The sequence below is a fragment of the Psittacula echo genome (assembly GCF_963264785.1).
Source record: "Psittacula echo genome assembly, chromosome: 1".
In the NCBI taxonomy this organism is placed as follows: Eukaryota; Metazoa; Chordata; class Aves; order Psittaciformes; family Psittacidae; genus Psittacula; species Psittacula echo.
In genome coordinates this window covers 7624095-7637944 of record NC_137735.1, presented here as the reverse complement: position 1 = coordinate 7637944, position 13850 = coordinate 7624095, and the positions used below count along the sequence as shown (strand labels likewise).

The 13850-nt window shown below is 52.1% G+C and overlaps 1 protein-coding gene across 1 annotated transcript; it reads left to right on the top strand.

The window, feature by feature from the left end:
• Window positions 1–6777: 6777 nt before the first annotated feature.
• NKX1-1 (NK1 homeobox 1) lies at window positions 6778–11730 on the top strand (the record flags this gene model as incomplete). Its single annotated transcript, XM_080631716.1, has 2 exons — window positions 6778–7240; window positions 10925–11730. 2 exons carry the CDS (start codon window positions 6778–6780, stop codon window positions 11728–11730), a joined length of 1269 nt encoding a protein of 422 aa, XP_080487842.1.
• Between the last annotated feature and the right edge of the window lie 2120 nt (window positions 11731–13850).

The window sequence follows — 13850 nt, the reverse complement described above, 5'->3', positions numbered from 1 at the left end:
AATATGAAGGGTAAACCATCTTCCTGTTAGTTTACTCCTTTACATATAAGAACAACAAAAGAAAGAGAAGAATCTCTTCCTCCTTGGCAGGTGGGAGAAGGACCATCATTTGCTCAGAGGGTTGTCCTTGCCTGAGAAGGTGCTGTGAGCAGTACCTGCAGAAGTTGTGTCTCCAATGGCAATCTCAGGACTTCACAGGTTTGCCTTCAATTAGCACCTCCTCGCCCTACTAATGGCCTCAGCTAGGCACTGACTGGTGAAGGTGGAAATATCCCTCCTCTTTGTGGGAGACATAGGCTAGGGCCTATTGCAGCTCCAGCCTATTGTTGGCATCTCCTGCACTCTGCTTTGGGTTTCAATTAACAACGGAGAAGAGCTGGGGAAACACTGAATCCTATTGAGCAGTTTCCCAGAAAGGGCTCTACCATTGCAAGTGGTTTTTTAATACTTCCGTGGTTTCCAGATCTGAACAAGGACTACCTTATAAGTAGAGCACTGAGAAAAGTATGTACAAGAGAGGCCTATTGAAAATGATGGAATTAAGATGTGACTAGGGAAAAGAAAGGATTAATACCCTGGCTAATCTAAACACAACTCGAAAATGTGGATTTCATCATCTTGTACAAAAGGATGTTGTTCAACACACCCTCTTATAACTAATAAGGGTAGAACTAATATGATAAATAATACACCCCTAGAAAAAGGATTATTGTAGCAGTAGAAGGAGCGATTTTTATAATCAATGTAAAATAGGTAAAGCCCTGAGTGTCACACCTAGAATATTGGTTAGTAACGCTGAGCGAGAAGAGAGCTTATAATTCACAGGCTGTGACTTGAAGTTCATTTGCAGAGGAGAGAATAAAGCCATTTTATGTGGCTGATACATGCCACACACATAAACACTTTAAGATAGATAAATAGATGTATTTACGTATACATTACAATGCAGTTACTTTTTACTCTTTCATGTGTGTATTTGTGTATTCTGTGTACATTGCTTATATAAACGTGTATCTACAGCAAGACATATATATAATACATTCATAGGTGTTGATATTTACACTCGCATGAGTGTGCCATTAGTGCGTGGATGCTGGCATACATCTCAAATGACTGCACAACCCCAGGCATGTAAAAAGGGTCTTTAGATGCGACTGCCAATGTCAGATACTATGTCTGCAAGGAGGAGCTTAGCAGTATCTGAAGGGGGGGATTAACTTCCTGACTTTCTGAAGAGTCCCCACATCCCTATAACAAGAGAAATTTGCTGATGGGGCCAGGCAGGGACAGATATGGGTGACTTGTTGGGGTTTATTTGGGATTTTTTTCTTTCTTTGCTCTTTTTTTTTACATTAATTCCTTAATTCAGATCCAAGCTTTTTACCCTTCACCAGCTTCCCTGGAACTGTAGCATCCCAGCGAGAGCCAGGCCTCTGCCACAAGCTATAGGTACCCTCATAAAGGGACAAGGTGAGATGCTACCGTATGCAGCCTCTCTGCCTGGGAGAGGAGAACAGCAGAGGTGTGTGCACTGAGTCTGCAATAGCCCTTCTCCTTCCCTCTCGTTCTATCTGAAGTCTGTTGTATATTTGTTCCTTCACGGCTCCTCGTCCTTAGATTAGATTTCTCCTTTCTCATTACCAACCTTAATAGACCCTTCAGACCTCATTCCAGCCCCAGATATTATCTGACCCGTATAATTAATTAATTATAGCCCAAATATTATAGATTATTAAAAATAGCATAACTAATAGTGTAATATCTCAAGCTGTCGACTTTAATAGTCAACATTGTCTTGGTCTCTCTTATCAGGCTGGGACACCCGGTGAGAATATTGATTTCTGGTAATTTTAACCATCATCTGCCATCCTGATGGGTAATTGTCAGATTTTCACCAGAGTCAGAGCTCATTTGAAATCGTTAAACCGTCGGCAAGGCTCACAGTTGATCTTAATGTTTCCTTTTTCTCCCCCTTCAATATGTTTCAGCAACAGAGAGGAAAATAAATAGAAAGAGAAAGAGAGAGCAAGCGAGAGCTGCCTGTGTCCCGGCCATCTGATTTCTCTTTTATTTCATCTTTTACACTGAGGACCCCGAGGGGGCTGCTTGCGCCACCCCCCTGTCTCTTCCATCCTTTCATTAGAAATAATAATAATAATTATTAAAATAACAATAATAAAATAAAGGAGCTGTTCGCTCCCAAACCATGACTGCATCCCTGCTGCCTCGCAAACGGGATGATGCTGCTCTGGGGCATCACCGCAGCTGGGGAAATAGGGGGAAGAATAGGAAATAGGGGGGTGCAGAATGGGGTGTTCCGCACCCCCACAGCCAAACCTGACCCACACACACTACACTCCGAAGCTGCTTCTCTCGCGTGTCTTGGCCGTGCCGGGGGCTGGGGCCGCGGGCGGGGTACCCAGGGGTTGGTACCTGGGATCTGGGGGGTGCCTCCCCTCGTTGCCCCGCATCCCGGCATAGGGGCTCCAACCTCCTCGCAGCAAACCCAGTCGACTTTCACGAAGTACGTGGAGAAAAGCCCCTGCAGAGGCGATCCCAGCTGCGATAAGTGACAACAAGGCACTTCATTAGTATTGTATAGAAACTCAGGGCTCGGGGAGATAAGCACCCAAATTAGGAGGCGGGAGGAGGAGAAGCGACTGTTTCAACCGGGATCCGCCGACCTGAGGCTTGAAGGGCGATGGGGGACTGTAGGTACCGCTGCCCCGCTCCCCCGTGTGACCCTCAGGGGTATCCTTCTGTCCCATGCACCCCCCATCCAGCAGCACCCATCCCTGGCTGCTCCCGGGGCTGCTGCTCCGGGGAGCCGGGAATGAGCCGGCAGAAGGGAAGGGAACTGTTTAATAGATCCTCCGAGGATTCCCCTAGAGCATTATTTAAACTTCTAATTATGATTCATGTGTGTGATAATATTAATTTAATAATCAAGGAGCTGTGCAGGAAGCATTAACCTCAATTAAGCTCATTACTACCCTAACCTGGAATCCCCAGGGCTTTTAAATCTTCTACTATGAGGACCTGACACTGCATTGATAGAGGGCGAGATCTGCTTCAGAATCTTCTTTTTCCCTAAATCATTTGGCTTCGTGGATAGAATTAATTAATTCCCTGATTTTGGCTCTGGGGGGGGGGTCCCATTTTCCAGGGCAGAGCCGAGCATCCCGCGGTGACCGCCTGGTCCCGGTCCTCAGCTCTGTCCTGCGGGGAGAGACCCTCCGGGGGCACCAAATGAGGATGAGACCGAGAACGCTGGGCGATGCAGGGGCTGACCACAGAGCCACATAATAATAATTAATAATAATAATAATAATAATAATAATAATAATAATGGGGGAACCCATTCAGAGCAGGAGGAGACGAGTTTTGGAGCCCAACTGCTTTTGAAAAGGGAACGGGAGAATCAAGAAGCCCAAGGGAGCTGAGGGACCCCCCAGCCGGGCAGATGAAGCCGCGGTACCGGTGCTGCGCGGATGGACACGGAGGCTCCGCGTCTGGTGCAGCCACACCGGAGTGACCTTCTCGACTCGGTGGGGCTGCTAAATTGCTTTACCGCGGCGATAAATGCTTTTAATTACCCCGGAGCTCCACACCCCGGGGCCGGGGCGGAATTGTGACCAGCCAAAGTAAAGAGGGAAAATAAAATGATCGTTCTTTAATCCGGATTTCGCTGAAGTCTGATTTGGAATTCGGTATTAACTAACCAAGCCCGAGGCCAAAAACCTCTCGGGCCCTCCTCGCTGACCCCGGCACAGAGCAGCGGGAGCAACCCCGGTACGCAGCAGGGAGGGGCAGAGCCCTATGCCGGTCCCCCCTGTCCTGCCCTTGCAAAACCAAGGGATCACATCCCCTCTTTAGACCTCCCAAAGGGACACAATCCCCCCACCCCATTTCCAGGAGCACTCGGTGCTCAGCGGGTAGCCGGGGGAATCGGGAGATGCTCCGCTGGCCGGTGCCTTCAGGCTTGGGAGATATCACCTCCCCGCAGGTATCATTCAGCTCAAGCACCGAGATCGGCATCGCCGCTGCGGGCGCCTCTATTTGGGAGAAGGAAACCTTCCCATGGGAGCTTTCCCTGTCGAGGAAAAGGGGTCAAAATGCTGGGCACTAGCTCTGCGAGGCATCGATGCTGCGCTTTACGGGGATCCCTGCCACCCACCAGCACCCCGTCCATCTGCTCCCGCAAGGCAGCGTCTCTTTCCCGGGAAAAGCTGTTGCTTGTCCCTCCTCTGCAAGGAAAAATAGGAAAGATTGTCTTCCTGGAGAGCGAAACGGGACCGGTCACCCAGCCAGCTCACGAGAGAGATATTACATGTCACAACTCATCTCGGGCACCGTAATCAGCCCTAACTTTCTGGTGAACAGATAACCAGAGATGGCAGATGGATGGAGATTGCACAAATGAGGCCCTAATTGACAATCAATTGTGATTAGGAGCAATAGAACATCTTTATAACACTCGCTTTAAACCGCCAACAAACAAAAGGGCCGGGCTGCATGGGGATCCAGTCGGGATGGGGGCGGTAGTGCCTCCCCCCACCATCCTTAATGTGCCACCGCACGCCGGGGTGGGGGGGATCTGTCGGTGCCCATTGGGCCGGTGGTGCCTGCGAGCACATCAGGGTGTCCAGGAGGTGCCTCTTTTTGTGGGTGCTCCCTGGGGATGTGGCTCCTTTTCTTCCAAACCCCTAGCAATCTGTGCCAATGTCCCTGTCCCGGCACTGTGCACACAGATTTAATTCTAATTAGGTTTCGGGGTCTATTTCCTACAATGTAGTGACAAGGGGGATAAAACCTATCCCTGCCACCACCCCTAAAACACACATTCACTCCGAAAAGGGTACAAATGCGGGCGAGTGCCATAGCAAAGTCATTGGTACCCACCTAAATTCCCATCCACTTTCCATAAATAATATCCCGGAACTGCGGGCAGAAGTAACGGGAGGGGAAATTATCCCAAAGAAAAGATGAAAGGAGGGGAAGAGGAGCTGTCACAAACAAACAAACAAACAAGCAGATGGGGAGGACGTTCGTGTGCCCATACAGATTAAAACTTCGTTCCTAGCAGCCCCGTCGGTAAGGTCAGGGAAAGGGGGAGAGGTAATTACCTACACATGATCAGAGATTATACATATACCATTTCAACCCGGGAGGTGATTTATAATTTAAAGATAAAGCATAATAAAGTCGTAAAAGGGAAAGGACACTGTTGTGGTGTCTGATTAAAATCTAAGGGCTGGTGTATAATATATGAGCGGGGGCTGTTGTGGGCTCCGGCTCCACGGGACTCCCCTGGGCCCAGCCCGCTGATGGACTAATCATGTCCAAGCCCTACCAAAATTACAAGCTGATTGTTTTACCCATTATTTCTCCCAACTTTTAATTTCTGCTTTCTAAAGGATCATTGCTCGCGGTAATTGCAAAGGACCTGTCCTTGTATGTGTCACCAGCCTCAAAGACGGAAAAAAATCTCATTTTCCTTTTATGCTTTCTCTATTTTCCTACAACTCCCCCCCCCCCCCCTTTCTTTTTTTTTCCCCTGGCAGCTAATTCAAACCGAGTAGTGACTGGAGCGTCCAAACTAAGAATGAAATGGATATAATCAAAGCACACACGGCTCTACACGAAAAGGAAGGAAATGAGGTCGGGGAAGAAATTCGGGGTTTATAATCCGCAGTTAACTTTTATTCCCATCTCTTAATTTCCCGTAACTAAACCCACTGTTAATAAAAGAGTATTTTTTTTCTCTCTTTACCCGAAAGAGGAAGTTGGGGCTGGTTATTGCTTTACTCCCGCATGGGAGGGAACAGACCTTTTCTTCCAGTTACTCAGAATTTATTGATCGTGGTGTTTTCTCTTGTGCCGTTTAAACGTATTCATTTTCTTCTGGCACATACATTTGATATTTAATGTAATTAATTAGCTAAGGGGGAGAGCGAGAGAGGCGGGGGGGGGGGAGGGAATTCGCAGACTCCAGCCCCGCTCCAACCGCTAACCCTCAATTCCATCATTTTCTCCTTTTGTTCTAATTAAATAAAACCAGAGAGGAAGGGAAACAGGTGCTGGATGCTGACACCTCTGCACCCCCCATACACACACACACATATAAACCCCTTTGGATCATCTAACTCCGCTATTAGGGATGGGAGACCTTAAATTCCCATTTTCTACGTATAATATCTTCTTTATATTGATCCCGCAATTATTTAAAAGAAAGCGTCATCTCCTCCCACTTCTCCAAATAAGGCTATTTAGATGCTTTCCAGATGAGTGGAGGTGTGCTGAAACAGAGCTGACAGCCAAGTATATCACCGCCACCACCATCCTTCACCCGCTCTCCCTCTCTGCCCCCCTCCCCCGGCACACACTTTCACCGTGTCTCTCCTCCAGTGATGAAGATTACAGACTATTACAGGCGAGGGATTAATTTGTAGCCAATTACAACCCAGTGCTAAATATGAATGCATAAATAAGATACAGCCTCGAGTCTGTGTGTGTGTGTGTGAGGGGTGGGGGGGTAGCCTGATGAGGATGATGAGAAGGAAGAAGGAGCAGCTGAGCGGAGGCTCTAAGCCGAGCATCACCCTGTGACTCCCGGCGGCTCCGGCCGGCTGGACCTCGGGAGCCCGGAGCCCGAGCGGGGCCGGGGAGGAGTTTCCAGCTCAACTTCGCCGGAGGAAAGCGGAGGGGGGCCGAGCAAAGAAGGGGGGTGGGGAGGGGGGGGGAAAGTTGCAGCCGAGAGGGGCTCTGCAAAGAGACATGAATGTGAGCAGAGACAAGGTCGGTGACATCTCCATCCCGGCAGCGGCAGCCGCGGCGGTGACAGCGGCCGGCATCGGCGGGGAGTCCTGCGGCTTGCACGGGGAAGGCATGGACAGCCATGGAGAGCAGCGGCTCTCGGCCGGCGGCGAGCTGCCACTCTACTCCTGCCCTGGGAACCGGGACAGGCAAGGGGACAGCCAGAGCAACACTCCCGGACAAGAGGGGGCAGTGGCCGCACTGCCCGCGGTGCACAGAACCACCTCCTTCTCCGTGCTCGACATCCTGGACCCTAACAAGTTCAACAGCAAACGGAGGCACTGCGCGGGCTTGTACAAATCGGTGGGGACCGAGTTCACGCTGGGGGCAGAGGATAAGCCCGAGGACTCAGGGACGGAGCTGGCCGAGCAAAAGGCTCTCGCCGAAGATTTCGAGACGTGCAAGAAGCCCGCAGGCCTGATCAGTAAGTGGGGCTGGGGGCCCGGAGTCCCCCCGGGATTGGGGTTGCACCCAGCTCTCAGAGGAAGGGGTTTGCATGCTTCTTATTCCCTTCTTCCTCCCCATGCATCCCTGGGGGCAGCCGGCTCTCGGGGCAGTGCGAGCGCTCCCTGCGCTGCTGCTACTTGGTGTAAAGAGATGGAAAATTGCCTTTAAGGGGGGAGCGGATCGCCCGGGATTGGCGGCGTGGCACTGGCCCGGCTCCGCTTCCTGCCCTCCCTGGGGTGCTGAGCAGGGACATCACGGCTCTTCGCCCTGTGCAACCCCTGCAGCGGCAGGATCAGTCCCGGGGGTCGGGCCGGGTGACAAGAGGAGTGATCCCGCCATCCTCATCCTCCTGGGAAAAGGCAGCCGGGGGTGAGAGCTCTGGCTCAGGGAAACTTGCAAGCGGCTCCTGGAGCTGAGGCTTCAGGGGACGCGAAACCCGGCCCCGGGGAGGCGGAATCCTTTCCCCGTACCCCCTCTGTCTCTTCTGTCCCCAGGCGCCCAGGACATTCGCGTCTCTCCCCGCCTGGCTCCAGCGCCGCTGCCCCGGTCCCTCCCTCCCTCCCTCCTCGTTGCTCTGGGCGACAGATTCAATTTTCTCTCTCCCCTTGGCTTTTTTAGGACAAATCAGACTAATTGTGACAAAATGCTGGTTATCTCTGGAAAAACAATTAAATTCCTTCGATTACATTTAAGGTAAAATGTGCTTAGCAGCGTAAAGAGGCTGGATAATGGGAGAAATCGCCCCAGAGTGGCATGTAGGACTGCCTGGATCGATATCCTATTATCGAATTGTGCATATCTCTTTCAAGCACCTTGCAAACTCTTCCCTAACATCTAAATTATAGGGTCAAAATTCGGATAATTACTCGATTAAAACCTATTACACTTATTAGGGCTCGCTATTGATCGGGAATTGCATTCGACCCAAGCTCTAGATTGCTTTTTTTTTTTCCTGGTCCAAATATCCCAACTTTCTCACCTCTAAACACGGCGACTGTGGGGATAGTGGAGGGTTTCCGGGAAAAGACGGTAGTTGTGGAAAAATATCTATAGCTATTCTGTATCCTGAGAAGGGAGAGAAAAGGCGGAGAGTGGCGAGGGAATAACTTCCTGGATGGGCAAAAATAAATTCCCTGTGGCTGGGACGGGAAAGGAAAACTCCGAGCTTCCTAATCCCGCCATAGCATGGCTCTTTTAATTAAAATTAGGCAGCGAAAAGGGTCTGGAACCTCCATCCCGAGATGGAGATTTTCTCAGCCGCATTTTCTCATCCCGAAAGCAAAAGCGGGAGAGGGGCAGTAATAGAATTCAAAAGCGATTTTTAACAGCAGAGCGTGGCTGGGGTAATTATTCGTCTAAACTCATCTGACTTTTTGTCATACTAAATAGATCTGGGCGATCAGAAAGACTGACGAGGGCGGCCTATCGCTAATCTCACACTTTTATCTCCAGACAAGGAGAGAAATGTGTTTCTCTCGCCTCTCTAAAAACAAATCTATTCGAAGGCACCACGGCGCTGGGTGCTTCGTCTGCGGGCAGTGCGCCCTTGGGTGCTACCGCCTATGATGTGGCAACGGCCACGAATAGAGCTGGGACTGCTCGAAAATCACGAATTTAATTCCTCTCCTTCCCCATCGCCATTAATATTCGCTCAAACAGTGGTTTAATTTAGGAAAAGTGCTCTGAAAAGTAGCGCCTGCACCAGGCAAAAGCCGAGGCTCGCCGGCATAAGGGAAGTTCGCAGAGGGTTTGCCACTCACCGCTCCTCAAACTCGTTTAATGTGACGAAACAACGCTGAAAACTCCGTTTAAAAATAACATTTAGCGTTTTCCAGTCGCGGTTGTATTCGCGCTGCGACGCTCTTGTTTAAAGTATGTTTTAGTGGAGCTACGGATAGGATTTCGTGAAGTTCATTGGGAAAAAATAGACTCTGGCACACGAGCTGCTCTTTCCCTGCTCTAGGCGAGTGGGAGCGAAGTGTCGGCTCTATCCCATGAGTGGAGATCCACGCACTTCTTAGGAATTGTTGGTACAAGAATTGGGCAGCGCCGTTCAAGGGATGTGCTACAGGTTGCGGGTGGCAGCGTGTCGGGCCGCAGAAGCGGCCGGCGCTGAACTGAACGCTGCCAAGGGCTCCGCATGGACACCCCCAGTTATCCGAGGATATTTTATGATGGGATATTTACCGGGTGAAAGGGATTTCAATCAACTTCTCTGCCCCTTTCTCTCCTAGCTAGCAAGGCATACCCGGTGTTAGCCAAAATCAGCTCGTTGAACAAAATACAGTCTTTAAAAACACTCCTAATCACAGAATCACAGAATGGTTTGGGTTGGAATAGACCTTAAAGATCATCTTTCCCGGTATCCTGCCACGGCAGGGCCACCTTCCACTAGACAGTGTTGCTCATACGGGCGTTAGGGTGTCCGGTATTAGGGCACTGACCACGTCTGAGGTGAGGGCTCAGGATTTTGAGGATTGAAAATAACTGAAGTACGCCGGGGTAAGGGTGGCAAATGAGCGACTCAGTTTTTATTTCCCTATCTCGGTTAACCAAGTTAAAGTAGCCCTTCATGGGGGCTTGCCGGAGCCGCATCCCCGTTGTAGGTGCGAGTGGAGGGAAGTTTAGTGGTGTCTGAAAGCTAAAAAAGAGAAAGGATTATATTGGGTTTATAAAGGATTATATTGATGGGCTCCCTCCATGTCCCCGCAATCTCGGCCCAGCGGCGGGGAGATTTGCCTCTCGGTTCCCCCAGAGGAGTCCGGGTCCCGGTGGGGTCAGGAGCCGCCGGCTCTCTGGAAACGGAGATCCGCTTCCAGGCTTCACAGCGACAGAATCGTCAGCAGGAGTCCAACAGCCCTAAATATCGGATAATTACCCTGTTCTCCGGTGGAGACCCGTTAATTGGAGCCTAATATAAACCCAAATAAATTAAATGACCGTTAACTAGTTTGTACATTACACAAAATGAGTTTAATTAAGTTTGTATCTGCCCTGCTAATCAATGCAAGTATTTACTTCACTTTAATACTTCCATCTCAGGAAGTGACAAGAGGTCAAACCAGGCGGAGGAAGGGTTAAAAATGCCGGAGTAGAAACCAGTAAATCTTCCATGGATGCAGACATTTCCGTCACTAAAACTGCTAAGAGCGATGTGACATCTTTGCTGCCCGCTTCCAAAATGCTGCTCGGCCCGAGCGGGGACTTCTCTCGGCCGCAGCTCCGCGGATCCCCCATTGCCTTCCCAAAGGCCTTCCCTGCCTTTCAGGTCCATCTCCTGCCCTGGCCAAGTCTCTTGCCAGCTCCTGCCCAAGATGAGTGGCTCGGATGAGGCAGCGCTGGCAAAGTCCCCCCAGGCTGCACAGCCTTTTCCCGGCTCCAAGCCCCGTCCCGGCCGCTTCCGAGAAGCTTCTCACATTGTCCCACCCCCTGCACAGCTCAGCCGGATGAGCGGCCTCACAGCCGAGGGGTGCCCGGCCCTGCCGCATCCCCACGGCTTGTTCCGGCATGGCGAGCATCGCGGCCCTTCTCCCCGAGCATCCCTGTCCCAGTAACAGCGGGGTACCGGCGGGTGGGGTCACGCCACGGGGAGGCAGAGGGCGGTGGGTACCGGGATCAGGACCGGGCAGTGAGTCCTAACCGCAGCTCTCATTGCCCGCAGAGGACGGCGACCTCTACAAGGCCGACGAGTGCGACCTCGACTACAGCAGCCGGCCGAGCCGCAGCCCCGAGAGCGAGCTGCCGGACGACGAGGAGCTGTGCAGCGAGGAGAGCGGCAGCACCAGCAGCAGCACCAGCAGCTCGGCGGCACCCGGCGAGGCCGACGCGGGCCACCTCCACGCCGAGGCGGGCGAGGCAGGCGGCGTCCCCCCGCCTCCACCACCGCCGCCGCCGCCCCCTCCGCCCCAGCAGCCGGCGGCGGGTCCCGGCGGGACGCAGCAGAGCCAGGCGGCCAAGCCCAAGAGGAAGCGAACGGGCTCGGACTCCAAGTCGGGGAAGCCCCGTCGGGCGCGGACAGCTTTCACCTACGAGCAGCTGGTGGCGCTGGAGAACAAATTCAAGTCCACGCGGTACCTGTCGGTGTGCGAGCGCCTCAACCTGGCGCTGTCCCTCAGCCTCACCGAAACGCAGGTCAAGATCTGGTTCCAGAACCGCCGCACCAAGTGGAAGAAGCAGAACCCGGGGGCCGACACCAGCGCTCCGACGGGCGGCGGCGGGGCGGGCGGCGGGGCGGGAGGCGGACTGGGCGGCGGGGCGCTGCCCGGCGGGCTCAGCCCTCTCAGCCACTCACCTCCCATGGGCAACCCGCTCTCCATGCACGGGCCCGGCGGCTACGCCGGGCACCCCGCGGGCGGGCTGGTGTGCGCCGCGCAACTGCCCTTCCTGCCCAGCCCCGCCGTCCTCTCGCCCTTCGTCCTAGGCTCGCAGACTTACGGAGCTCCGGCCTTCTACACCCCGCACCTATAAGCCCGAGGACGCTTCATCCTTCTCCTCTTCTCCATCCTTCTCCCGGCCATCCCGTCTCTGAGCGGCTTTTCCCTCCGCTCCCCCAGGACCGCTCCATCGGCCGCAGTCGTTTCTACGACTCTTTTTATATACAGTGTGTCCGGACTGTGCTTCTGAGGGGAGGGGGAGGAAGAGGAGGAAGCGCAAAAACTCCCTTTCCCGTGTACATACACGTAGATGTAAATCCTCGTTACCTGTATTTTTATTTTCCCCGTCCCTCGTTGCTATGTGGGTTTGATTATTTTTATTGCTATTATTTATTAATTATTATTCGTTTTTATTCTGGTCTGGCCACTCGTAAAAGACTTCGAACACAAAAAGGTTATGTACCCATTTGACTCTCAGGGTAAACCAGACCCATCGGTCCTGTCCCTCGACCTTGCTACGGCAACAACGCTCAGCTCCCCCCCACCCCCCAAGTTCCCCGCCCGTGACGTCACAGTGACGACAGTTGGGTTTTGCATACGTCACTCTTCAGCGGAAGTCGGACCGGGGGAGCGGGCCGGGGGTTGGTTTTTTCGTTGATCGTTTTTGTATATTTCTGGTTGTTACAAAAAAACAAATAATAAAAGAAGAAGTTTTAACTTTATAATTAATGTACAAGGGAATCATGAGCAAGAGATGACCTGGAAGCACTTTGTTTGCTAAACACTTTAAATCAATCAATAAACTTGAAGGAAACGGCCGCTTCCGTGGTGGCGAGTCCCTGGGTTTCGGCTGGTTTGTTAAGACAACTTGCCTCTGGTAAAGCCCGCTCCAGATGTTTGAGTCCTTCTTTCGTTCCGTTTATTTCTTATCCGCAAATGAGCTTTATTCTAATACCCCAAGAAGGGTCTTTCCCTTCTTAGTTCCCTTTTTCGCATTGTCTTAACTGGATTTGCCAATCGCTGGTGTGCAATATTAAGAACAACAAAATATATATCGGGTTTGCCTCTTAAGAGAACCCGAGCTCTCCCGTGTTCCCGCAGCCGCGGAGGCCGGGATTTGGGATTTCTGAACATTTAATAAACGGGCTCTTTCATTCCTATTCTGCCACTTCAAGAATAAAACGATCTTTCTGACGCCTTTCCGCTGGTTTTAAACTAGAACCAAAGTCGCCCTTTTAGAATCCTTTCCGTACTTAATTATCTTTTTTCTCTTAACTTCAAAGAAAAAGTATATCACTGCTTTGAGCATCCCGAATCAGCTGCTTCTCTAGCCCGGACCGAAGGGACGCTTTTATCCCGTTTCCACACTTCCTCCGAGATCCCAAAAATCACGCCGGCGAAGAGCGATCTCTCTTTCCACTAGTTCTTAGGTTTGGGGGGGGGGGGGTGTGTTTTGAGGGTTTTTCCCTCTCCCTCCCTATTTCCTCCCCCTCTCCCCCAGCCCAGGAATTTGCCGACTGCCTTCCCAGGGGTGATTTTAAGAAACTAGCGTTTTCCAGAGCGAGTTTGGGCAGCAAAGAGAGGGGATGAGCGCTGCGCATCCCCCATCTGCACCCGCTCCTCGCATCGCCGACCCCGGTGCCGGGTACCCGAGTTCCCGGGGTGCGGGGTACCGGGGCTCCGCTCCCCCTCAGTTCCCTCCTCCTGGTCCCCTTTCTTCTGCTCCCGGCCTGGGCCACCGCCGGCACCCGCTGGCTGCGGGGCTTTGCGGAAAAGAGGCACCGCGTCCCGCAAGCCCGCTCCAGAGAGAAAGGAAGACCTAAAATCTTTCACCCTCCCGTGGAAATACCGTCTGCCGCCACCGCTGCTGCCACAGGCAAGGGGCGAGAGGAAGTGCAGAGCCCCAGGGACGGGAGTTGAGATCGGCGGGATCGGTGCCTGCGGGGAGGATGCGGGCAGCCCCACTCCGTTCCGCGTGTCCATCTCCTTTCACCTCGAAGCATGCAAGCGCCAGAAGTCCCCGAGCAGACTCGTTTGCATCTGTGAAAGTAAGAACTTTTGAGACAAAAAAGGTGTTCAGGGAAAGTATTAACAAATAGCACCCGGAGTACAGCTCCGCGAAGCTTTCACTGAGGAGAAAAGCGGCTCCACTGGGAAATGGATACTCACGAGACTATTCCACACTGTAAAACTAAACCGTTGCTGACCAGGTTT